This window comes from Corythoichthys intestinalis, chromosome 18 (assembly GCF_030265065.1).
Source record: "Corythoichthys intestinalis isolate RoL2023-P3 chromosome 18, ASM3026506v1, whole genome shotgun sequence".
NCBI classification, from domain to species: domain Eukaryota; kingdom Metazoa; phylum Chordata; class Actinopteri; order Syngnathiformes; family Syngnathidae; genus Corythoichthys; species Corythoichthys intestinalis.
This window is the reverse complement of record NC_080412.1, coordinates 29138941-29163911: the sequence shown is the minus strand read 5'-3', so window position 1 is coordinate 29163911 and position 24971 is coordinate 29138941. Positions and strand designations below refer to the sequence as shown.

Sequence of the window (24971 nt, the reverse complement as noted above, 5' to 3'; positions counted from 1 at the left end):
GGAGGTCATTTAATGTTGTGAATCAACCGTTGATAAAATTGCTCCCGTTTTTGCATTAGTTCCCTTCTGTCTACTTTCGACATGTGAAAATTTTAATACTGTTTCATCCCTTAAAGATAGACTCAAGTCAAGATTTTGCCGATTTAGGAGTATTTTGGATAAAAAGTTGCCTAAGTTCGCTCGGAAGGTTTACTACAATGGAGCCTTTCTGAGAAGTTTACTGCTCTAAAATGGCGGCTGTTTACTAATGCTACTGGGTCTGTCATTTCGCATGTAGTTCTATATGCATGAGATATCTAGGCGTAGATTGTATGCTGTCGGCTACAGTCAGGAAATATTGGAGCCACCTAGCCTAGCATCGCGTTTGCTACAGCGTCTCAACAAACATTCTTCCCTCTCCGTGTCTGACTTTTCTCGCGTCATTCAACCAATGCATTAACGAACTTTGTCTCGATGCAGAAACGGTGACCAAATCTGAACGGATGAAAAAAAAAACCCGTAATGCACGAAAAACGTGCAGATTTTGAACGTAACGTACGGTGTACACATTTAAAAATCAGTGCTAACTTGTACAAATTACGACGAGACCGTACAACATGACAGGTATGAATTATAGTGGACCGTCACAGTTAGGTAGTAGCACTCTGTAGCACGGAATGTCCAACAATCAGTGGTCAGGGCGAAACTATGTGCTTTAGCGAAATAATCTTCGCTGGCTTTGCGTGCCATGTCATAAATGTCGGGGATTACGTTGTTGGAGAAATATGTCCGCGAGGGAACAATGTAACGCGGGTCAAGCGTTGCAAATAAATTAACGAAGCCCGCCGTGTGTTTTCACTGGTGTCATCTTCGGGGTTGTCCTGCCCTGAGAAAGTGATATCTGTGGGTGATCCCGGCTGAGATGCCGGAGTTATGTTATAAAAGTGTTGCCATTAGCATGGGGAACAAGCACTGAGCAATGCTTTAAATTGTTTTTTTTTCAATATTTTCTATCCCTCTGCATTGTAGTCCACGGGGAAACCAAAATGTTGCCACACCGCAGGTTTGAAAGAAGCCGGTGCTTCCTCAAAATTCGGTCTCTCCACTCCTCCGCTCGCCATAGCTATTTGTTTTCTTTGTTTCACTTTCACTTCGCTCGTAAGCGAGAGGGGGCGTTACTCGGCTTCTATTACACATGTGCTTGACAGCGATCCGACATTTACTTGCGGGGCGGGAATTTCTCCACAGTGGTGCTTCACATCACACACAGGCACACAGAGCTCGATCAATTAATTTCCACAAGCGTTCGGAATACATTAATTGCAAAACCAAAAAGGCGCGGTTCATAAAGGCGTATTGAACCGTACAGGGTGAACCGTACGGTTCGGCTTTGAACCGCAAACCGTTGCACCGCATGTCAGCACCCTGTAGTGGTCGTCCAAAAATCGCCATTCTCTCTAAAACAGTGGTTCTTAACTTGGATTCAATCGAACCCCTGGGTTCGGTGAGTAAGTCTAAGGGGTTCGGCAAAGGACCTGCAGGCCATATTATCGTACTTTGACTTAATCTACAGTACGCAAAGTGGTGTGTGAGATTAGGTTTTTGACTGGCTTGCCCCAATTTATATGCTTTATTTCATTTCTTTGAACTGCTTGTCCTCTATCTGATGGGAGGAGAAACTATTTTGCCCGGTGGAAGGTTGACTCACACTTGGTATGAATAAGTATAACAGACTGATGGGCAGCGTGGACTCAAATTTTTACTTGTTTAAAAACATGCTGTCAAAATGAGAAGAAATTTGAATGGGAAAGCGCTTAGATATTAGGTGCGATATATTAGTTTTGGGCGGCACGGTGGATGAGTGGTTAGCACATCCGCCTCACAGTTCTGAGATCAAGGGTTCATTCCCGGGCTCCAGGCTTCCTGTGTGGAGTTTGCATGTTCTCCCCGTGCCTGCGTGGGTTTCCTCCGGGAACTCCGGTTTCCTCCCACAACCCCCACCCCAAAAAAACATGCATAGTAGGCTGATTGAACACTCTAAATTGTCCGTAGGTATGAGTGTGTGCGTGAATCGTTGTATGTCTCATTGTGCCCTGAGACTGACTGGCAACCAGTTCAGGGTGTACCCTGCCCGCAGTTAGCTGGGATAGGCTCCAGCACCTCCACGACCCTTGTGAGGAAAAGCGGCATATAAAATGAATGAATATTGGTTTTGAATGAGATTTCTTTTTTAATTATCAATGATCTAATTCCGAAGGGTTCCGTGAATGCAAATGTGAAACTCGGGGGTTCAGTACCTTTAGCAAGGTTAAGAACCAGTCCTCTAAAAACTGCATATTAACCCTTTCGGTGACAGTGGTCACTATATATATGGCGGAAAACACAGACAAGGCTAAAAACGCAGTTTCTGCTCTTGCACTCCTCTTTAAAAGAAACTGCTGCATTTTAAGCCAAAACAACTGTTGTGTTTTATAGAACAATATGTCTATATGCTGCCATATTAGATTCATGGCGCATTAAGCCCCCAAACTATTTTTAATTTGTCCGTTTTACCCTGGAAACGCCCGTTTACTGATGTCGCGCAACCGCTTTTGTTTCAACCCAGCCATGAAACAAAGGTAAATATTATATTTATTATGAAAAATGTCATTTTTAGCTTAGAATCATTAATTGATGTCTAATATTTCGTTTTCTAAAAAAAAAAAACGACTTTAAAAAATTATTCACTCGCATATTTTAAACTTTTAAACAAATGACGTCACAATGAAAAAAATGGTGTCTGTAAAAAAGTCAGATATCTACCTCATAACTATCGCTTAATTGTCATTTTTTTTGTAACTGTCACATTTTCTCAGATATTGTAGATGATAAATGATTGATCCAAACAAATAAAATTTGAAGAAAAAAAAAAGTTTAAAAGGGTAAATATATGAAAAGGAAAATCTCGACCACTCCTCGATGTCTGCGATTTCTGCATCACAACCCTTGTTATATCACCATGTTTCACCCATAAAATTAAAAAAAATCCAGCAGTGGCCATTCACAGCTGTGTCTTGACACTCAGTGATACATGCTACATGGAGTTTTTGGATCAAAACAAGGTTAGTACGCCATAATATCTCGTTAAAGTCAAGTCATGGTGTCTGTAATTCTGCTCTCGCGTGCTCTTACCTCCAGATAAGTTTTTTAAACAGCAAAACCCTTTTTTTTTTTTTTTTTTTTTTTTTAAATGCCCTCCTGTTCAAAAATTTTCTTCCCCCAGACAATTGAGATTTTAAGCTTTCCAATGATGTATCACATACGCATATCGGACAATTTGGAAATTTGGCCAAATTGGCGGTCTCAGAGCGGAACTTCAAGTCACCTGAGTGTTTTCCGCCATATATATATATATATATATATATATATATATATATACAGTGGTACCTCTACATACGAATTTAATTCGTTCCAGGACCTTGTTTGTAAGTCGAAATGGTCGTATGTCGAGCAGGATTTTCCCATAGGAATACATTATAATTCCATTAATTCGTTCCAAAGCCTAAAAACATACACTAAATTCTTAATAAATACTGCTGGCACTGTTACAAATGGCAATTAAACATAGAAAAACAAATAAGTTATAAATAAATAATTCAGAATAATAGAAGAAGAAGAAGAATTAATAATTATTCCTGAAAATAATGTAACGAATCGGATTCTAATATGGCGGACACTTTTTACTGTCCCTGAACGCACCGCGAAGGTGACGTCTCCAGTGAGATAGGTCGGTGCGGTAGAGATAATACTTTCGTTTTCCTTAGAGCAGTCAACTGCTTAAGACATTGAGCGTTTTGTGTTGGATAAGTTCTTAAATAAATGATAAAAACGTGACAAAGCTGGCGATTTCCTTGGCAATGTTACCACAATAATAATTGTCACCTTAACTTATAAATAGTGGCGAACGGTGGTCATAAGAGGACCATGGAGCTGTATTGTTGAGCCGGTTCAGGGACGCGCACCCCAAGCTCATATTTTTCTATAACTTGCATCTTCATTTCAAAGGTAAGCATCACTTTTTTCCTTGTTTCTCCAACTGTATCAACTTTTTTTGAAAACTGTGTTGATTTCTCACATAAGAAAATCCACCGTGGGTTCGTTTGCAGTGCTGTCATGTCGTCGTATTTCGAGCAACTCGTCGGATGTAGAAACAAATGGCGGCTCAAATTTTACGTCGGATGTCGAAAAGATCGTGTGTCGAAGTGATCGTATGTAGAGGTACCACTGTATATATATATACACTGCCAATGGGTTTTCCCATTGGCAGTGTATCAAATACTTGTTCTCCCCACTGTGTGTATATATATATATATATATATACACATATATATATTCACATCCACTTCCGCCTTTATAACAAATTAGGAAAGGGGGAAGTGACGATTGCCATAAAGCAGTCTGCACATTTGTAGTTTTTTTGTGTGGCAGGGTTCCTGCCACCCGCCTCAAAGTTAAATTAGTGCAGGTGAAAGCAATACAGACCCCCTCAAGATATAAAAGGGGTGTCATTCAACTAGTTATCAGTTAACATATCATCACAAATGTTATGAAAATATTTCATAATGGTTGAAAAGTTACCACGTGTTGCTTTTAACTATTTCAGTAGCTTTTCTGTTTTTCCAAATATCAATGGTAGATTATCATCAGAATACAAATGAAAGCTGCTCCAAATGTTTTTTTTTTTTTTTTTTAAATTTTTTTTTATTCCAAGTTGTGAAACACGTTGACACGCAACAAGGACAATAAATACTGTCAGGCGCTCGCTCAACACTGCAGTCAAATTGAGTTCATTTATCCTTATTGTATCCAACTATTTTGTACAAAAGGCATAGTGCCGTGGCGATTCATTCCTGTCCCAGACAGGAATTCAACACGTTTAGGCAGCAAGTTTGGAAAGGTCGCACCGCACTCAGAACTCCGTATGCGCGTAACCTGCGTCCCGCTGGACGGCGTGAGGGCCGTCATCGGGCTTGACGAAGACACCCTCCGCCGCTCTCCACAAGCCGTGCTGGCCGGCGCCGACAGCCGCGTGGACCTCGTACTGGCCGCTGATGGGCCGGCCGTACTGCTCGCCCGTGACGGCCAGCGATGCCTCAGTGGCTTTGTGGCGAAAGCGAATGGCCGCGGCGCGCTCCCACAACGTGCCCCCGCACTCCACTGTCCACTCATCTAGGTGGTCGCCTTCGCCCTCCTCGCCAAATGCGCTCACTTCCTGTTTGGAGACACCGGTGGAAAGTCAGAACATGTGATACAGACTGTGTTCTATTACATCTGCAATTATTACACTACTGTGCAGAGGTCTGGGGTAATACTTATAAATGTACAATAAATTCACCATCCATTTTGCAAAAAAGAGCTATAAGAATAATACATAATGCTGGTTATAGAGATCATACTAATATATTATTTTTAAAATCCAGAGCTTTAAAACTCACAGACTTGGTTCATTTCCAAACAGCTCAGCTCATGTATAAGGTTATCCACATGTTACTTCCTGGCAATATACAGAAGTTGTTTGGTTGAAGTTGTCTATTTTGGCTTCATCTGACCATAATACAGTCCTCTTCTGAAACATCCGAATGCTCTCTAGCGAACCGCAGACGGGCCTGGACGTGTACTTTCTTCAGCAGGGGGATACGTCTGGCAGTGCAGGATTTGAGTCCCTGCCAGCGCACTGTGTTACTGATAGTAGCCTTTGTTACTTTGGTCCCAGCTCTCTGTAGGTCATTCACTAGGTCCCCTCGTGTGGTTCTGGGATTTTTGCTCACCGTTCTTGTTATCATTTTGACGCCACGGGGTGAGATCTTGCATGGAGCCCCAGATCGAGGGAGATTATCAGTGGTCTTGTATGTCTTCCATTTTCTAATAATTGCTCCCACAGTTGATTTCTTTACACCAAGCGTTTTACCTATTGCAGATTCAGTCTTCCCAGCCTGGTGCAGGTCTACAATTTTGTCTCTGGTGTCCTTTGACAGCTCTTTGGTCTTGGCCATAGTGGAGTTTGGAGTGTGACTGACTGAGTTTGTGGACAGGTGTCTTTTATACCGATAATGAGTTAAAACAAGTGCCATTATTACAGGTAACGAGTGGAGCCTTGTTAGACCTCGTTAGAACTCGTTAGAAGAAGTTAGACCTCTTTGACAGCCAGAAATCTTGCTTGTTTGTAGGTGACCAAACACTTATTTTCCACTCTAATTTGGAAATAAATTCTTTAAAAATCAAACAATGTGATTTTCTTTTTTTTCCCCCCACATTCTGTCTCTCATGGTTGAGGTTTACCCATGTTGACAATTACAGGCCTCTCTAATCTTTTCAAGTAGGACAACTTGCACAATTGGTGGTTGACTAAATACTTATTTGCCCCACTGTATATCACTTTTAGAGAACATTTCAATACATTAAATAATATTTTGACCCCTTTGATGAATATTTTTCATTTACATCTAAGACTTAAAATCTCGTTTTAGTTTCTTCGGTACATCGCAGAGTATTTATACGACTTTTAAGGAGCATTTCATTTCTAGATTTAAGAATATTCTGATCACTTTCAGGAAGCATTTCAGTACATCTAGGAGTATCTAAATAACTTCTAGGGAGCGTTGCAGTCGATTTAAGAGTATTTAGGCCACTTTTTGAGAATATCTGCGCAGATATGACTTTTAGATCACCTCAATGGTGTATTTTAGTTGACTCAAGACCCCTACCTGGTTGGAGGTTAGTGGCGAGCTGAAGTAATGGCTGTGCAGGTTGCGTCCAGTGTTGACGTGTGTCAGTCGGATGTTTTGTCCACACTTGATGGCGCTTCCCCGAAGGCAGGTGGCGTCACGTGTACCACGGACGCGCCAGTAGCTGTTGCTGTCCTCCGCGCTGGTAACGCCCGTCACCGACTGCTGGCCACTTCCTGTTTCAAAGGCGTACAACGTACACACAAATGGGACACATCAGAATCCACTGGACACTCGGCAAGTGGATGTGGACTGAAGATGAATTACTTGTTTAGTGTGACAATCAAACACACCTCATTGGGAAAAGCTGTTTAAAAATGGTCATTGGTAATGAATGAGCTTTCATAAATCAATTTTGTTCATTCATATTGTATTTTAATTGGGTCACAACATTAGCAAAATTAGAACCAAGTTTAACATTAAATTAAAATGGAAACTACTTCACATGTACAGTAGTTTTTAAGTCTGGTAAATAGCTGATTGCAAACAATTGATATTTTTGTCAACAGCTCTATTTAAGACTACTTTAAGTATTTCATGTTAGGTACAGCGTCGACGGGTTGTGTTCTATTTTACTGTGCGCAAACGTCACAATAACAAAGGTGTCAAGCGAAAAGTTTGAGTCTCTATGAAGATAATCAGAACTTGGACGGACACGTCATGCAAGTTCTTTCGCCAAGGAAAACGAAATCATCGCTAAAGACACTTGACAGTTGACACCGACAATACAACTCAGGAGATTTGTTTCAACGTGCACATAAGAACGGTCATCCAAAGTAACATCTTTGATTTTTATTAAACTGGGAGTGATTTGCATAAAGGTGGTTCTGACCTGAGCCGTAGCGGACGTCATGCGAGTGAAGTCTCACGTTGTGTTTGATGTTTAAAAGTTTCAGCACCGAGCCGCAAGTGACGAACGTCAACTCGGTGCCGAGCGAGGTACGGAAAAAGAAGGACGAGAAGACAAAAACAAATGCCAAAATGCGAGATATAGGAGCGTAATTTAGCGAGTCCATCGTTCTTTTTCTTTTTCCGTCCGCGGCTTCCATCGCTGTGATGGCGTCACCGCAGACGACACACAGGCGGTTTCCCACAGCGCCCCTGGTGGCAAGGTGGAAAAACGACGACAACATCTTGTGGATGCTCGCCACGATCTGTATCTTCATGCAAGTAAAAGTCCATTCATCGTAAAGGTACATGTTTGTTTTGTATTAAATCAATACAGTGGGAAACATATAATGTGGCAGACAAATGAGCTGCATTAACGGGGCACCCTGCCACATTAAGGTCGTCAGTGTTTTAATTCATTAAAAAAAAAATCAATTTAAAAAACACAACTACAAAGATTAACATACTCATTTTATTTTCTCACAATTAATTAATTTTCCACATGAAATCAAGTAAGGTAAGGTTAAGTAATTTACCGTTATTGATTGAATAAAGGTTAAAGGGGAAGTTCAGAATTTTTGACATAAGACTTCATCTTCAGGGTTTACAGGGGTTTAATTAGTCGGTGGAGTTGACAAATTCCGTGCAGTTTGTTAGTTTCAGGGCTCCGGAGTAAAAAACAACATACGCACGCATGAGAATTGCCAATGATCCACGCAATCAATAGTGTTGGCTATGTTTTGAAGAAATCTGACCTTCTAGCCTGACCACCAGAATCGCGCCAGCCGAACCGCCGGACCCATGCTGGCGCAGCTCCAACGGCCCGGGCCGGCGGGAAACCGGCAATCCGGCCAAAAGGCAAAACTCCGCGCATTCACTTTAGTCTTAAGTTGAAATTTCTTTCATAACAAGAGGCAATATTTTCACGTTAAGGCGTGTCTTAACCTGAAAATTCTGTATGTACAGACATTCTTAAGTAGAGGTACCCAGTGTTTAATTTTTAAATCATGAGGTGCCGGAACGCAAAGTACATATGACAGCGCAGGGATGACGAGACAGGCACAGGTCCCGGAACATACACAGAAAATGGTGCTGAAAAACAACACGCAAATGCCCACTTACCACGCTGTGGGACTTACAAGCCTCAGTTTCAGATAATATCCATGGTATAAATTTTATGACAACAATTTACAATTATTTAGGCCATACTCTGCACAACACGGGCAATTACCCACATAACCAAAGGTGGGACTTACAGTAAGGTACAGTCTAACTTGTAAAACATTAAAAAAAAAAAAAAAAAAAATCTTAGATTACAATAAATAACACAAACCCATTCTTTTGCGAGTTTCATCCCCCCGTTTTATCTGGCCTCAAAGTTCCCACCGCCTTATAAATTGTGCAGCCCAAACCCGAATTTCTCCTAAGGGTACTGGCTTGTTGCTCCGGCTGTTGGTGGCTGACTGTTGGCACTGTAGCTTGCCCCTACTGGGGGTGGCGCTGAACTTGACCAACTGCTGCCACGGTAGCACCCTACTTGCCTGGCACGGCCAGACTGTTCTCCCTGTATTTTTCAAACACTGAGAGAAATAGTCTGGGAACCATCCCATTAACGGCCTCTCGAGCAGGTACAAAATCAATCGACAAATCGGATTCGTTTATTTGCGTGACGTGTTCTTAACAAGCAACGTCACTCTTGCGCGTCGGAAGTCGTCTCCTCAACAACACAGATGGTGAACAGGAGAGCCGAGAATATGTTCCAATCCACGGTAAAATCAGTTTTAAATTACCAAAAACACATCGACACGAGTCATTGACAACAGTCCGTCTCGCGCTAGCCATGGTGAATGAACTCCGCTCTCCTCGTATGTTTACTTCCGCGCGCAAGTCCCTCGTCCTGCCCTCGTCGTTTTACTAACGCCACATCTGCCCGTCGCTGATTGGTCCACTCCGCTGTCTGTTTGCTGTGGCTTGCTCCGCCCTGGAAATTGTATCCGCTGAATGGTAGCCAGACTCAATAGCTGGAACAGCGGTGAGTCTGGTGTACCAGGCAAGCACCCTACTGCCCCGGCTTGGCTGGCTGTCCGTGAACCTGGCTAGCTGCTACGGCACTAGCCTCTTGCTGTTAGCATGCCGCCTCCGTTAGCATGATCGCTGAAGCTGCCCTCATCGCCGGTTGTTGCTTTTCTGACTCGTTTTGAACCATCTTCCTTCTTTTTGAAAAAAGACAGTAGATGCAACTGTCTTTTTGGCATGTTGAAATTCCGTTTGATCCTGGCTGCTTGCCCCCCAGATGCCGCAAATTTCCAAAGTTTTTTTTATTTTTTATTATTTGTTGGTCCAGCTTTTCAGTGCATCAACAAATCTCCCACTCTTTCAAGTTACATTGACTTTTTATAAACAACATGAAATTATTGGGATTTGTTCTGTAAATGAATTTATGCATACTATTATTTGATTTTATACTGTAATGTCCGTATCAATGCACGGTACCTTTAAGAGACGCTGGGACTGGAGAGCTGTGAGGTAAGAAGTGAGGGGGGAGACAGGCGAGAAGCAAAAGTTAGCTGTCGAATGTGGCAGCAGTCCGATGTTATTTTGTTTATTGTTTTCTTAGTGTTGCCACAATAAAGTGGAGAAAGCCATCAATGATCCCCCCCCCCCCCCAAATTCGGAGCTGTTACAATACATTTTTTAAAAATGTTTTTATAATATTATTATTTTCTATACACGAGAGGTGCCGGATCTGCCCAAATAAGTCCCGGAACACAGGGACGCCAAAATCAAGAGGTGCCGGATCTTGTTCCGGCAGGATCCGGCACAAATTAACCCCTGGAGGTACCACTGTACTTTATTCAATGATTACACTGAACAAAGTACAGTTTTTCATTGTAACGTGAGGATGAACCAGCAGGAGGCAGCATCGTGCCATTGAAAACTCCGGAAGTCGTGCCCGGCATCCCGGAAGCCATCACGCCGTCCGCCATTTTTCTCTCAATCGCACACACAAAACACTGAAATCAGATTTTTCTTTTTTCTTCAAGACTTCTCTCCGCAGAGAGACGGCCGGACGCGTAAGTCCCGGTTAGAGGCTTGTCGGTGTTGCGACGCCACTGAACGAGTCGTCAATTTCGGTGCTGATGCTAATGCTAAGTTAGCATTGGAATGCAGACTGCAAACAAGCGGGAATTATTTCCATCAGAGCCTCCTGTTTCCTCTTAACATTTATTTTCTTGTTTGTTTTACCGCTACATTTGGCGTCCAGAACGGAAATTTAGACAACATATGAACATTATCGCCGAGAAGGACTCGAAAGATGCACGCTAGCTTAGTAATGCTAGCGTGCTAACAAACGAGTGCATTGGGAGAAGATTGTTTATTTTAAACGGAGATTTTTCTTCTAAACGAAGTCATGTCAGAATTCTAATAATGCGTTGAATTCTAATGCTTATGTTCCTCCCAAGCAACGAACTAGTTGATGTTGGGATGTCATGTCGTTGATGCTGTCCGCATTGCGACATCGCTTGTGTTCTACTTTATTCCACGTGAAATCATACACTATGAAATACTACATTTATGATTTTAAAAACTAAAAGATTTCATTGATGTCAAATCGTGAGAATTTTTCTCGCCTAATTTGGTAAACCTCAAATTTCAAACCCTAGATGCTTTTTGGATACACTGTGTCCATTTGTCTTGCTTCACCGTCTTGGTATCTTCGAGTAGAAGAATATTTTCAAATGGAGGTGAAGAAAAGCCTAATGGTGTTCTCTCTTTACCTGTCGGAATTCCCAAATCTGGACAGGAACAGCAGTCATGTCATTCTTCATCGAAAGCGAGGCCGAGGAGTCTGAGGAGGAGTTTGAAGAGAAAGACCTGAAGCCCAAGAAGGTTCAGCAGTTCATGGAGGATGACGGTGAGATGCGGTGAGTGACTGGTGTGCTCGGGTTGCGCTCAAACGCTGTTTGCTCACAGATGAAGAGGAAGAGGAGAACACGGAAGACCAGGACGAGCGTGGCAACCTGCGTGGGCTTATTGATGACGGTGAGGTGGAGGAAGAAGAGAACGAAGGTCAAAAGAGTGCGAGCGCAGATGGGAGCGACTCGGAGGAGGAAGTCAGGCATCGGCGCAAAAAGCGAAGTAAGTTTAGATTGTAGCGAAGCGAAACTGAATGTCTGTAGGGCTGCCCCAAATTATTATTTTTCTCTCGATTAGGCTGCAGAATTTTTTAACGGTTAGTCGACGAGTCTAATAATTTTTCAATGAACTTTTTTTTTTTTCCAAATCTTGCAATTAAATTTTTGTTGACCATTATTTATTCACAAAAACATTTTGGAACATTTACTGTAAATTCGTTATTGTAGTACTAATAAACACATAAATAACAATAATAAATCACAAATAAACAATGGGCTCATATTAATAAATGTCACGTATCACTGGATTAAAGTACGTGGGGAAAAAAATTATAATGATGCACGTTGCTACGACAAAGTATTAGGGCCAAATAAATAATTTCTTTAAAAAAAGAAAGAGATTAAAGTGGTAATATTGCTACGAGAAAAAAAGTAGGGGTAATGTATCTGTGAGCTGGTACGCACTTAACATATAGTACATGCACCTTTGCTGGGAGCTACGACGAAGCATTAGTATAAATTCTTCTATTGATTATAATTTGATGTAAATGAAGCAAAAATAATAACGATTTCCTTATTTGTAAAACTGATTCCAAAACAGAAGATGCTTTCAATATTGTTGAGTTTAACGTATGCGGCAATGCGCTACTTAAAGTACTTAGCTGCGTATTCAGCTACATTGGCCCGACATTAGCCCCTAATACTCTGTCATACGACCCACATAAAGGCAACTCCAATAAAAAATGTTATATGGACTTACGATCTGCCAGGTTGTTGTCCCCTGTCGTCTTCCAAAATTATACCCGGGTGACGGTTCTTCAGGTGTTAATTCACGGCCGACATGCTGCCGTGGTGTGCAAGCTTGGCATTGAAGAGACTGCACACGACGGTGTACCCTCCTTTGTTTTGTTGAATTAAGTCCATGCTTTGGTCACTCTGGTGCGCTTTTTTGGCCCTGCGCCACTTTCCCTGCTTAAATCCCGAGCGTCTGTCATTCTCAACTTTCCACGCATGTATTTTTTTAACCCTTTATTAACAGTCGACGCAGGGTTTCCCCTAGGATTTTTTGAAGCTGTGGTGGTGGGCTGCATCGGAGTCCGACAACCTCACCATGTCGTGCCACGGCAAAATTGCATCATAGCATGACAAATGAGATTTTTTTTCACATTTTTTCCCCAAGAGGAACCATAAAAAAAGATCTATTTGAAATATTTCATTAGCCGACTAATGTCGTCGCACTCACCTACGGTACATGCACTTAAAATGCGTAGCTAATTACAGCTACATTACCCTACGTAATAATCTGACTTTTTTCTTGTAGGAATAGTACAACTTGCATCTCGTAGTCTTTCTTTTTCCTTTTATTTGGCCCTAGTACTTACTACATTACCACAAAAATAATAGCCCTTTTGTTAATGGACCAATGGCGTAGGTTTGCATAGGGACATTAGGGTCATAAGACTAGCAACAGGATGCTCAAATTGTCCCCACCAACTTTCAAGTAACCTTATTTGCATTATATAATGAGTTCAGTTAAGAAGTAATTTAGATTGTCTTCCCATATTTTATAAGGATATAATTGACCCTACCATTATTAGGTGAATTACTTTCATTATGTTCAGACTTACACTGACACCATTTTTTTCCCTCAAATGCACGTTTAATTGGCTGATGACTAGTTAAATTCCCTTGTTTTGTTGTCCGTGAACTACATTTCCACACAAACGCACATCGAGGTACCTTTTAGCTTAGCAAGGGGAGGTGTGAGAGCCATTTTTCCTGTGTCCGAAAGCACGCAAAACCTGGAAAAAGGGGCATTTATCAAGGTTTCGTCAGCCGTGATAGCGTATATCCGTCTTCCGTAACAGCCTGATAGCACAGATTTAAGTACGCCTGCCCCCCTGCTATTGAATGCGTTGACTTTAGCGCGGCGGCGCTTTGAAATAGAGCAAAGCTCTATCCCGCCACTCGGCGCAAATTCATTCAAAGTTGCCGTTCCGTCCAAGACGGCCATCCTCCGCTCACTTTCGCTGAAAAGTCCGATCCAAAATACTGTAATGCCCCGGATTGGGCGGGGGAGAAGGAGAGGAGTCGTTATTGGCTTACCCACTTTATTGTGGCAACAATAATAAAGAAAAACGATAACAAAATAACAGCGGGCTGCCGCGACATGCGACCGCTATCTCGCCTGTTCTCCTTCTCGCTTCCTTCTCGTCTCTTAAGGGGGCAGCGCATAGGTGCGAACATTGCAATACGCAATGAATAGGTTGCCGCTGAACCCTCCACACTAGACTGCTGCTAGTTTGAAACGGCCTTAAAAAACACCTTTTGTCAGGTGTGGCGGCTTTTATTTTTGGTGTGGCGATGCGCCACAATGTTTTGTATGCAGGGGGAACCCTGGTCGACGGGGATGGTGTGATGACCGTCGCATTTACGTCATCGATAACGTCGTCTAGTCGGGACAGCTCTACTGTCTACTCATCATCGCTCACCACTGCACACCAATTTTTTTTAAAGTCTCGCACATATCTTTACACTTTTCCCAGATTACAATGATCTAGATGAAGATGACCTTGACCTCATTGAGGAAAACTTGGGAGTCAAAGTCAAGAGGAAGGTAAGCATATTTTAGTCACAGCTTGGCCACTTCATCCCAAACCGCTTTAAAACGCTCCTGTCCTTGCACTCACAGAAGAAGAAATACGACCGTGTGAAAACGCTGGACGATGACGACGACGATGAGAAGGACCTGATCTTTGATGAAATCTTCCACGGCGACGCGGAGGGCGAGCTGGAGGATGGCGAGGCCGTCCACGAGTCGCTCCAGCAGGCTGACGACGAAGAGGAAGGAGAGGAAGAGGAATCTGGTAAAGCGCGAGTTGAATCTCTGCAGAAACAATTATTAGCTGCTGGTTTTCTATTTCTTAATTGTTTTCTATTTGACCTGCGCAGATATTGACGACTTTATCGTGGATGATGATGGACAACCCATCACAAAGAAGAGGGGCAAGAAATTCTCCGGATACACAGACGCGTAAGTTTTTCTCCCCGCGTCAGAAACGAGACACCTTTTCAAACTTTGCACCTTCAGTTGAGTGGTTGATCCTTGCTCCTCTTATTCCCACAGAGCCCTTCAGGAGGCGCAGGAGATCTTCGGCGGGGACTTTGACTTTGCTGAATTCGACGTCGATGCCTACGACCAGGGCGAGGAGGAAGAGGAGGACCAGGATGAAGAAAGCTGGGACAGACCCAAGAAGCAGATCAAGAGGCGGCAGGGCCGTAAGAGCATCTTTGAGCTCTACGAGCCGAGCGAGCTGGAGAGCAGTCACATGACCGACCAGGACAACGAGATCCGCTCCACCGACATGCCTGAAAGGTTCCAGGTCGGCACTTTTTCATTTTTTTAAAAGAAATTGCCAGCCATAATAAAACCAGCAAAGGCAAAACTAAACTCAGCTTAATAAAATAATTAGGTTTTCACCAATAAAAAAGGTAAAAAAATATATATATCCTCTAACATTTTACACTTAGTACTTATGCTGCAACAATCTATTACCGTATTGGATCGAATATAAGACGGCCCTGATTATAAGACGACCGCCTCTTTTTCATGACTCAAGTTTGAAAAAAAGACTTTTTGAACACTAAATTGATTTTTATACAGAAAATAATTACAGTACATCTGAAATGATTATAACAATATATTTGAGAGAAAAAGTATGTTATTTTGCCTCTGTCAAATCTTAATATCTGAACATTTAAATATGTAAACTAAAGTGCAATCACATTCGTAAATGGATGGCTTCTGGTTTTTGAAATGTAAATAAATCAATCCATTGTGATATAACAACAAAATTGCAATAACTGCATTAACCATAAGGGGTCGCTTTGGCCTGGGAGTCAAGTTCAGCATTCGCTTCAGTGATATCTGGCGCCATCTAGCGTCGTGAATGGGTATAATGTCTAGACCCCGAATATAAGACGACCCCCACTTTTTCAGTCTTATTTCAATGCAAAAAACACCGTCTTATATTCAGGCCAATACGGTAACTTTGATTAAAATTCGAGTATTCGTTTAATTAAAGTGGTGTTGTAATGGTTTTGAAAGTGTTTGTAATCTTATTGATTTGGGTGCATTCACTGCCCTCTAGTGGCAACAGTGAATATGACAAGTCATTTAACATGGCTGAATCCAGCTGCTCCCTTTTAAGACCAACATAAGTTTTTGTATGATAATTTTTATTTTTGTTATATTCAGCAGTTTTTGTGGGAAAATGTGTTTGAAAGATTTGTTAGGGGTATTGTAAATGAATAAAACTTTAGCATTTTATAGCATTTAAGCTAGCGGACTTTTGCAATGCAAGTTAGCCAATTGTTCTTTTGTTGTATTTAGATCCTCATTTATTTATTTATAACGTTTGAGGCTAAACTCAGGTATTTTCATTTTTTATGTTCCTAATCCGATTACTCGATTATTCAAACTAATTCATAGATTAATCAACTACTAAAATAATCGATAGCTGCAGCCCTACACAGTACCACTATAATGATCAACATCAAAATACAGACTTAACCAAGTATTCAAGTGTTACCTATTGCCAACATCACTAAGAAGATCTCGTCCTTCCTTTAGCTGCGATCGATCCCAGTCAAAGCAGCTGAGGACGAGGAGCTGGAGGAGGAAGCGGAATGGATCTTCAGACATGGTTTTTCCACACTTACCATCTCCATTCAGGTGCGTGACCCCCCTCCCGAAAGGGAGACTGCCAGCAAGCCAGCCAGTGAATGAATCGATTTGTCTGCGAGCAGGAGAGCACGGACTATTTGGAACGTGGCACATCAACAAACTTCAGCCGGAGAGGCCCCAGCACCATCGCCAAAATCAAAGAGGCGCTCAACTTCATGAGGAATCAGCAGTTTGAGGTTTATTCATTAAAACCGCACTTTAACCTCACTGTGGCTTGGTTGCTGCTTTCATGTTGAATAAACACCTTTTTTTTTTTTTTATTTTGTTTTTCCAGGTTCCCTTCATTGCGTTCTACAGAAAAGAATACGTCGAACCAGAACTGAACATCAATGACCTGTGGAAGGTGTGGCAGTGGGATGAAAAGGTACTCACATTTCACTCTTGCTGGTTAAATATGGGATTATTTCTTGACTGACATTTGTTTTATCCTCTAGTGGACTCAGCTGAAGACGCGCAAGCAGAACCTGACCCGACTCTTTCAAAAGATGCAGTCCTACCAGTTTGAACAGATCTCCGCAGACCCTGACAAACCTCTGGCTGACGGGATCCGCCCGCTGGACACTGCTGATATGGAGAGGTCCGTCTCCCCCTCTGTTTACCTGTTCGTCTATTTCCGAGTTTGCCATTAATAGAGGCGTGCGAAATTTCCGATTCAGATTATTCGCGATTCGGCCGTGGAAGATTCCAGAACGATTCACAAATATCCAAATTCCGATTATTGAATTATACCAGGTAAAGCGGAAGTAAAACACAGTCAGCGCGGTCTTTGGGACGCAATGAGGAACGGACCGAGAGTAAATATCATGTTCAACTCATGCCGCTAGATTAAAAAAAACAATCATACCTGACTGCGGCTGACAGCCGCTACAAAGAACGCCCGGTTGCTAGTTGCTACAAACATACGGCTACAGTAGATATCATATATATGTAGAATTAGATGCAAAATGACAGACGACGTCGTTGTTAGAACATACAGTATATCATTGAACAGAGATGTGAAATGACAGACTTTCTGGCGTAAGTAAACAGCCGCCATCTTTAAGCAGTAGACCTCTCTAGAAGGCTCTGTTGTAGCGAACCTAATTAACTTTTTATCTAAAATACTCCTAAATCGGCAGAATCTTGTCTTGAATCTATCTTTAAATGATGAAATAGTTTTAAAACTTAGACAAAAGTAAAGAGAAGGGAAATTATGGAATAACGGGAGCAATTTTAACAACTGTAACGGGTGATTCACAACATGAAATTAATTGAATGTAGTTTAAAGCTGCTGATACAGAATGGGGACTGGAGTTTTTTATTTACTGTTATTTTTGTATATTTGTTTACTGTTGTATGTTAAGTTGATACTGAAATTGTAGTTTGGTTTAGCCTGAGAGGATTTTTGAACAATTTTGGGACCAATGTACAAAACATTTAAAAAAAAAAAAAAAGGGGGGGGGGGGGAGTGCATCAATAATCGTTTTATAATCGAATCGGAGCCTCTGAATCGTAATCGAATCGTTAGGTGCCCAAAGATTCCCAGCTCTAGTCTTTAACCCCGTGCGTATCATGTGACGCAGGCTAAAAGATGTCCAGACTCTGGAAGAACTGAGTGACGTTTACAACCACTTTCTGCTGTACTACGGGCGAGACATTCCCAAGATGCAGAATGCCGCCAAGGCCACCAAGAAGAGACTCCGCAAGATCAAGGAAGTGACGGAAGATGGTGAGTGAAGAGGAACGGTCATGCTCGAGGGCAGAAAGGTGATTTTTGATCTCTTTTTCTAGGTGAAGAGGAGGAGGTGGAGGTAGAAGAAGAGGAGGAGCAGAAGGGTCCAGACCTCAAGCTGGCGTCCCGCAGGGACATGTACAGCATCTGTCAGAGCGTGGGACTCGGTACGTCCGCTTTTTTGTCACGCTACTGTTGCACCCTGGGCTTCACGGTGTCCCGTGCTCATCTCAGACGGGCTGGCCAAGAAGTTCGGCTTGACGCCCGAGCAGTTCGGTGAGAACCTGCGAGACAGCTACCAGCGCCACGAGACGGAGCAGTTCCCCGCTGAGCCCGTTGAGCTGGCCAAGGACTACGTGTGCAGTCAGTTCCCAAGCCCAGAGGCTGTCCTGGAGGGCACACGCTACATGGTGGCCATGCAAATAGCCCGTGAGCCTCTGGTTAGGCACGTGCTGCGCCAGACCTTCCAGGAGAGGGCCAAGATCAACATCAAGCCTACAAAGAAGGGCAAAAAGGTCTGACGCGTGCTGTAGGTAGATCGTCGAGCAAAGGCAACTGTTAATTTGTGTTTTCTTTTGGCAGGAAGTGGATGAGGCACACTTTGCCTACTCCTTCAAGTACCTGAAGAATAAGGCAGTGAAGGAGCTCAACGGAGATCAGTTCCTCAAGATGTGTTTGGCAGAGGATGAGGGGCTGCTGTCTGTCGACATCTGCATCGACCTCCTTGGAGTCAAGGGGTAAATAGAAGGTCAAAGGTTGGATGAGATCAGGTTCTGTGATCCGACCGGGTCTATATCTCGCTTGTCAGGTATGCCGGCGACCAGACCTACTTTGACGAGATCAAGCAGTTTTACTACCGAGACGAGTTCAGCCATCAGGTGCAAGAGTGGAACAGGCAGCGCACGTCGGCCATCGAGAGAGCCCTCAACCAGTTCCTCTACCCTCAGATGGCCAAAGAGCTTAAGAGCAAGCTAATTGCTGAAGCCAAAGAGAGTATCGTGCGGGTATGTGATTAGTGAGTGGCTTGAAAGACGGATAAAATGCCACCGTGAAGTCTAACGGCCTTGTCCAATGGTCTCGGTACAGTCGTGCTGCCGCCGACTGTACAACTGGTTGAAGGTGTCGCCTTACAGGCCCGACCAACAGGTTGAGGAAGATGACGATCTGATGGACGAGAGTCAGGGCAAAGGCATCAGGGTGCTTGGAGTTGCCTACGCACCCAGCAGGTAAAGCACCAACCAAGATCCAACTCTTGGGGCCTCCAAATAAAAGGCTAAACGCTCTGGCTGTAAACTGTGTTTTTGTCACTTCCATAGAGACACGCCGGTCTTCTGCGCCCTGATCAATGGCGAAGGCGAGGTGGCAGACTTTCTGCGCTTACCGTACTTTATGAAGAGGAGGAACGCCTTCAGGGAAGAAGAACGGGAGAGGAAGGTGAGTCAGAAACCCGACAAAGGCATTTGAGCGCCTCTCACTGCTTTCGTCATTGCTAGGCCAACGACCTTGAGAATCTCAAGAAGTTTTTGTCCACCAAGAAGCCTCACGTCGTCGCAGTTGCCGGGGAGAACCGGTAAGAACTTTTATAGCTAGTACTCGTCCCGATGTTGCGTGTTGAACTTGCTTTTACACGCAGAGACGCTCAAATGATCATGGAGGACATCAAGAGGACTATCGGAGAGCTGGAGCAAGAGTCGTCACTGCCCGCCGTTGGCGTGGAGCTGGTCGACAACGAGCTGGCCACGCTTTACATGAACGGCAAGAAGTCCGAGGTATGCGCCCCGCCGCCTTTATAGGCCTGCTTGCCGCTTGACGCCCAGCCGTGGTCGCCTGCAGGCCGACTTTCGGGATTACCCGCCCTTACTGCGTCAGGCTGTGTCAGTAGCCAGGAAGATCCAAGATCCCCTGGTGGAGTACGCTCAGGTCTGCAGCTCTGACGAAGACATCCTCTGCCTCAAGCTCCACCCCCTGCAGGTCAGTTGGGAGCGCCTTATTTTAAAACATGGCTCATTGCTCAAGCAAAACAAGTGTACGCTCGGTTTCCAGGAGCATGTGGTGAAGGAGGATCTCCTCTCGGCTCTGTATTGCGAGTTCATCAATCGGGTCAATGAGGTCGGCGTGGACGTGAACCGTGCCATCGCTCACCCTCACACCCAAAGTCTGGTCCAGTACGTGTGCGGTCTCGGCCCGAGGAAGGGCTCGCACCTGCTCAAGGTTTGTTTGCGACGCAGGCGTCTCTTGCGCCGCTGTCGGTCGTGACTGGTGTTCTCGTCTGTTGAATAGATTCTCAAGCAAAACAACACGCGTCTGGAGAACAGAACCCAACTGGTCACTATGTGTCACATGGGTCCGAAGGTCTTTATCAACTGTGCCGGTTTCATCAAGATTGACACGGCGTCGCTCGGGGATAGGTCAGCGCGTCCGTCACATTGCTGCCGTCTGCCGTGCGACTGATTTAGCTTTTTTTCGCTTCTGCAGTACCGACTCCTACATCGAGGTTCTGGACGGCTCACGTGTCCACCCGGAGACCTACGAGTGGGCTCGCAAGATGGCTGTGGACGCGCTGGAGTACGACGAGTCTGCTGACGACGCTAACCCATCTGGCGCTCTCGAAGAGATCTTAGAGAACCCGGAACGGCTCAAAGACCTGGACCTTGATGCCTTTGCCGAGGAGCTGGAGAGACAGGTCAGCACGCTCTTGCCGACTTGCCCGCGGGCATCACGTCCCGTTTCCTCACAGCATTGTCTCGTCCGCAGGGTTACGGAAACAAGGGCATCACTTTGTACGACATCAGAGCCGAGCTAAGTTGCAGGTACAAAGACCTGCGAGTCCCTTACAGAGTCCCCAACACCGAGGAAGTCTTCAACTTGCTCACCAAGGAGACTCCCGAGACGTTCTACATCGGTCTGACACTTAAAAGAGATGATTTGTGGTTTTGTGAAGAACAAGCGCTCATTTTTATCATTTTTTCTTTTCCCGTCCAGGTAAGTTGATCACCAGCGTGGTGACCGGTATCGCTCATCGGCGCCCCCAAGGGGAGAGCTACGACCAGGCCATCCGGAACGACACCACGGGCCTATGGCAATGTCCTTTCTGCCAGCAGGACAATTTTCCAGAACTCAGCGAGGTGGAGGACACTCAGCTTTACTTCCCATACACGGAGAAACAAACATTCCGGGCACTGACGTCACTCATCTTTTCGTCTGCAGGTGTGGAACCACTTTGACAGCGGCTCGTGTCCCGGACAGGCCATCGGGGTGCGCAGTAGGTTGGACAATGGCGTGCAGGGGTTCATTCCCACCAAGTTCCTGAGCGACAAAGTAGTGAAACACCCTGAGGAGAGAGTGAAGGTGAGGCATTTGTTCTCATTTTTCAGGTCGCCGCTCACAAACTTCTTGTCCTTCAGGTGGGCATGACGGTCCACTGTCGCATCATGAAGATAGATATCGAGAAGTTCAGCGTGGACCTCACGTGTCGCACTTCCGACCTTTCGGACAAGAACAACGAGTGGAAGCTGCCCAAGGATACCTACTACGATTTTGACGCGGAATCAGAAGACCTCAAGTTGGAGGAGGAGCTGAAAAAGAAACAGCAGCGCACGCGTCAGTGGCAGGCAAAACTTTGGTTTGCCTCCATCTCCGACTCTGCTAACCTCGCGCTCTCGTTCCCGTCCTTGCAGCGTACATTAAGCGCGTCATCGCCCACCCTAACTTCCACAACATCAGCTTCAACCAGGCCGAGAAGATGATGGAGACGTTGGATCAGGGAGACCTGATCATTAGACCCAGCAGCAAAGGAGAGAATCATCTCACCGTCACGTGGAAGGTAAGAAGATGGTCCGTGGTCTCGCAGTAGCGCATCTTTTAATGTTTGCACCTTTGCCAGGTGGCTGATGGCATCTACCAACATGTGGACGTGAGGGAGGAAGGCAAAGAAAATGCTTTCAGTTTAGGACACACACTGTGGATCAACAATGAGGTAACCAGCCTCTTAAGCATTGAAACATCTCGACAAACTGCAATTCCTGATGACCGGCTCAATTATTCTAGGAGTTTGAAGACCTGGATGAAATCACAGCACGCTTCATTCAACCCATGGCGTCATTTGCTCGTGACCTGCTGAGCCACAAATACTTTCAAGAGTGTAACGGAGGAACCAAGGAGGCGAGTTCCTCTTAGCTTTGTCACTCATTGTCGAATGGGAAACGGGAGTGCTAATGAAGTGCTCTTGCCTTGGCAGAAAATGGAGGAGCTGCTGGTCAGGACCAAGAGGGAAAAGCCCACCTTCATTCCGTATTTTGTGTCTGCGTGTAAAGCTCTGCCTGGAAAGTTCCTGCTGGGATACCAACCTCGAGGAAAACCACGGTCAGTGACCGTCTCCACTAGGGCTGCAGTTATCGATAATCGATTAATCTATCAATTAGTTAGTTCAAATAATCGGATAAGTAACATTTAATGTGTTGCATGATAAATTCTAACCCTAACCCATGTAAAACAAAGGCTTGCTAAGATGGCACTTTCAAAAGAGTATTAAGTGCGACTACAATATAAAATTCCCAAGTGTTTTTTCAGACTATGCAAAATTGCACTTTAGTTTCACAGCAGCAATACATGCATTAAAATTTTTTAAATTCATGACCTCAAACAGTATTAATACCTGCAACATGAAGCAATTATCAGAGAATCCCAAAATCTGAAAAATAAGGTCCTAATGAAACCTTTTTTTCAAATTTGTAAAAAGAAAAGTCCAAATGAATATGTAAAATAAGCGCTCTGGTATCTGTAACCCTTACTAAATCCTGTTTGTTTTTCTCATTGAACTTTCAGATGCATGTGTTGACTTGCATCCATTTTTCCCCCCCCAAAAATTGTCAAAATTCTGAATTAAGTCTCAAAATCATGAAAGTTTAGGTGTATCAAATGTGATACGTTTGGCAATAAAGGGTTAAAAAAGGGATCGAACTACAAGAAACTAAAAGTTTGCTTGCTTAAATGCTATAAAATGCTAACGTTTGTTGTTTTACAATGCTCTTAGTCTCAACAAATGGTTCAAACACATTCCCACAAAAATGCCAATATTTTTAGACTAAATAAACTTCATGTTGGTCTTAACAGGGAGCAGCTGGATCCAGCCATGTTAGATGAGTTATGTCATATTTACTGTTGCCACGAGAGGGCTGTGTATCCACCCAAATGAATAAAACAAACCATTAAAATGCCACTCTAATGAAACGAAGCAAAATTTGATTCAATGGTTTTTTTCTGATCTAATTACTGGAGGAAATCGATTAATCGTTGCCGCACTAGGCTCCACCTCATGTCATTAATCGTGACTTTGACACCAGTCTCGGGCTGTTCACAGGGTAGAGTATGTGACCATCACCCCGGATGGCTTCAGGTACCGCTCACAGATCTTTCCCTCTGTCAACGGCCTGTTCCGCTGGTTCAAGGACCACTATCAGGAGCCGGTACCAGGTAACGAAAACGACATTAGACTTCCAGCAGAGGTCGCGCTCCGTTCTCGTGCGCTCACCACGTATCTTCTCTGGCCAAGGCATCACACCGACCAACAGCAGCACCAGTCGAACACGGACGCCGGCTTCGCTCAACGCCACGCCCGCTAACATCAACATCGCCGGTGAGTCTCAAGGCCTTGCCAACTAGCTCTTCCCCTGTCTTTCCTCTGTATGTCGTGACCGGTGCCGCCTTCTCTCCACAGACCTGACGCGGGCTGTCAACTCGCTCCCACGAAACATGACCTCGCAGATGTTCAACGCCATCGCCGCCGTCACTGGTCAAGGCCAGAACCAAAACCCCAACACCACACCGGCGCAGTGGGGATCCAGCCAATACGGATATGGAGGAAGCACCGGCGGAGGCGGCAGTTCCTCGGCCTATCATGTCCGTGTTCCGTGCCGTGTCCTGTTTCACGCATGCGTGTGCCAACTTTGATGTCCACCCATGCAGGTCTTCGCCACGCCCCAGCAGCCCATGGCCACACCCATGATGACGCCCAGCTACTCGTACGCCACACCCAGCCAGCCAGCTCTGGGCACGCCGCAATACCCGGGCTCCACCCCTCAATCTGCACACCCGCACGTGCCGCACCACAACCACCACGGTCACCACACAGCGGGTACGCCCTCCCCATCTGTATCATCTTCACGAGGGCGAACGCCGCAGCATCAGCAGCCAAAGTGAGTCCTGAAATTGCACCGTGTCACTTTTCAGTTTATTATGGTGGCTCAAGTGTCCATCAAATGGTGTTGACTCCACCGGTCCTTTTTGCACAGGCCGAGCAGCAGCGTGGGCGGCGGCGGCTCGACGGCAGCGGCTGTGGACTGGGGCAAGATGGCCGAACAATGGCTGAAAGAGAAAGAGGCTGAGGGGCGTAAGAAATCTCAGAGGATGACCCCGCGACCCTCGCCCAGCCCCATGATAGAGAGCACGCCCATGTCAATCGCCGGTGACGCCACGCCCCTGTTGGATGAGATGGACCGATAGTAGGACGTCCCCCTGACCCCACCCTTCCCGTCTCCATCTTTTTCAGTGACAACATACCGTTCAGTGTTGTAGAAAACTGGCGAACCGTGGTTAACGTTGCTTCGCTTTTAGTTTGGTCTTGGGGGGGCCGGGGCGGTCACATGGGGGGATTACCCGGACTAAAAAAGATAGACGGCTGTTGCCAACAAGGACGGAATCTTTGTAAGGAACTAATAAAAAAAAGTTTGACTTTTTTTTTTTGTTAT

General features: G+C 44.6%; 2 protein-coding genes across 2 annotated transcripts; one reads left to right on the top strand and one right to left on the bottom strand.

The window, feature by feature from the left end:
* Nucleotides 1–4665: 4665 nt before the first annotated feature.
* On the bottom strand, nucleotides 4666–7828 carry sdf2 (stromal cell-derived factor 2). Its single transcript, XM_057820064.1, has 3 exons — nucleotides 7576–7828; nucleotides 6723–6919; nucleotides 4666–5230 (listed from the first exon to the last, which is right to left on the bottom strand). Exons 1-3 carry the CDS (start codon nucleotides 7790–7792, stop codon nucleotides 4928–4930), a joined length of 717 nt encoding a protein of 238 aa, XP_057676047.1. The 5' UTR covers nucleotides 7793–7828; the 3' UTR covers nucleotides 4666–4927.
* Nucleotides 7829–10575: 2747 nt separating this feature from the next.
* On the top strand, nucleotides 10576–24959 carry supt6h (SPT6 homolog, histone chaperone and transcription elongation factor). Its single transcript, XM_057821473.1, has 37 exons — nucleotides 10576–10705; nucleotides 11437–11547; nucleotides 11607–11771; nucleotides 14314–14384; nucleotides 14460–14634; nucleotides 14720–14801; nucleotides 14895–15150; nucleotides 16401–16502; nucleotides 16577–16690; nucleotides 16789–16878; nucleotides 16949–17091; nucleotides 18077–18222; nucleotides 18285–18392; nucleotides 18460–18740; nucleotides 18808–18962; nucleotides 19034–19229; nucleotides 19312–19451; nucleotides 19542–19659; nucleotides 19719–19795; nucleotides 19859–19994; nucleotides 20059–20196; nucleotides 20269–20436; nucleotides 20506–20633; nucleotides 20701–20908; nucleotides 20980–21127; nucleotides 21208–21350; nucleotides 21433–21573; nucleotides 21630–21825; nucleotides 21903–22048; nucleotides 22109–22201; nucleotides 22273–22386; nucleotides 22463–22587; nucleotides 23585–23697; nucleotides 23777–23860; nucleotides 23942–24123; nucleotides 24190–24419; nucleotides 24516–24959. Exons 2-37 carry the CDS (start codon nucleotides 11448–11450, stop codon nucleotides 24724–24726), a joined length of 5223 nt encoding a protein of 1740 aa, XP_057677456.1. The 5' UTR covers nucleotides 10576–10705; nucleotides 11437–11447; the 3' UTR covers nucleotides 24727–24959.
* Nucleotides 24960–24971: the final 12 nt, after the last annotated feature.

Bases quoted from the DNA above. Each gene is read 5' to 3' on its own strand.
- sdf2 (XM_057820064.1), bottom strand. From the start codon at position 7,792: ATGGAAGCCGCGGACGGAAAAAGAAAAAGAACGATGGACTCGCTAAAT. The intron at 6,920-7,575 runs GTCAGAACCACC...CCTTTGAAACAG, and splicing joins TGACGTCCGCTACGGCTCAG to GAAGTGGCCAGCAGTCGGTG. The intron at 5,231-6,722 runs GTAGGGGTCTTG...GTCTCCAAACAG, and splicing joins CGCCACTAACCTCCAACCAG to GAAGTGAGCGCATTTGGCGA.
- supt6h (XM_057821473.1), top strand. From the start codon at position 11,448: ATGTCATTCTTCATCGAAAGCGAGGCCGAGGAGTCTGAGGAGGAGTTT. The intron at 19,995-20,058 runs GTATGCGCCCCG...GGTCGCCTGCAG, and splicing joins TGAACGGCAAGAAGTCCGAG to GCCGACTTTCGGGATTACCC. The intron at 23,861-23,941 runs GTGAGTCTCAAG...TTCTCTCCACAG, and splicing joins CGCTAACATCAACATCGCCG to ACCTGACGCGGGCTGTCAAC.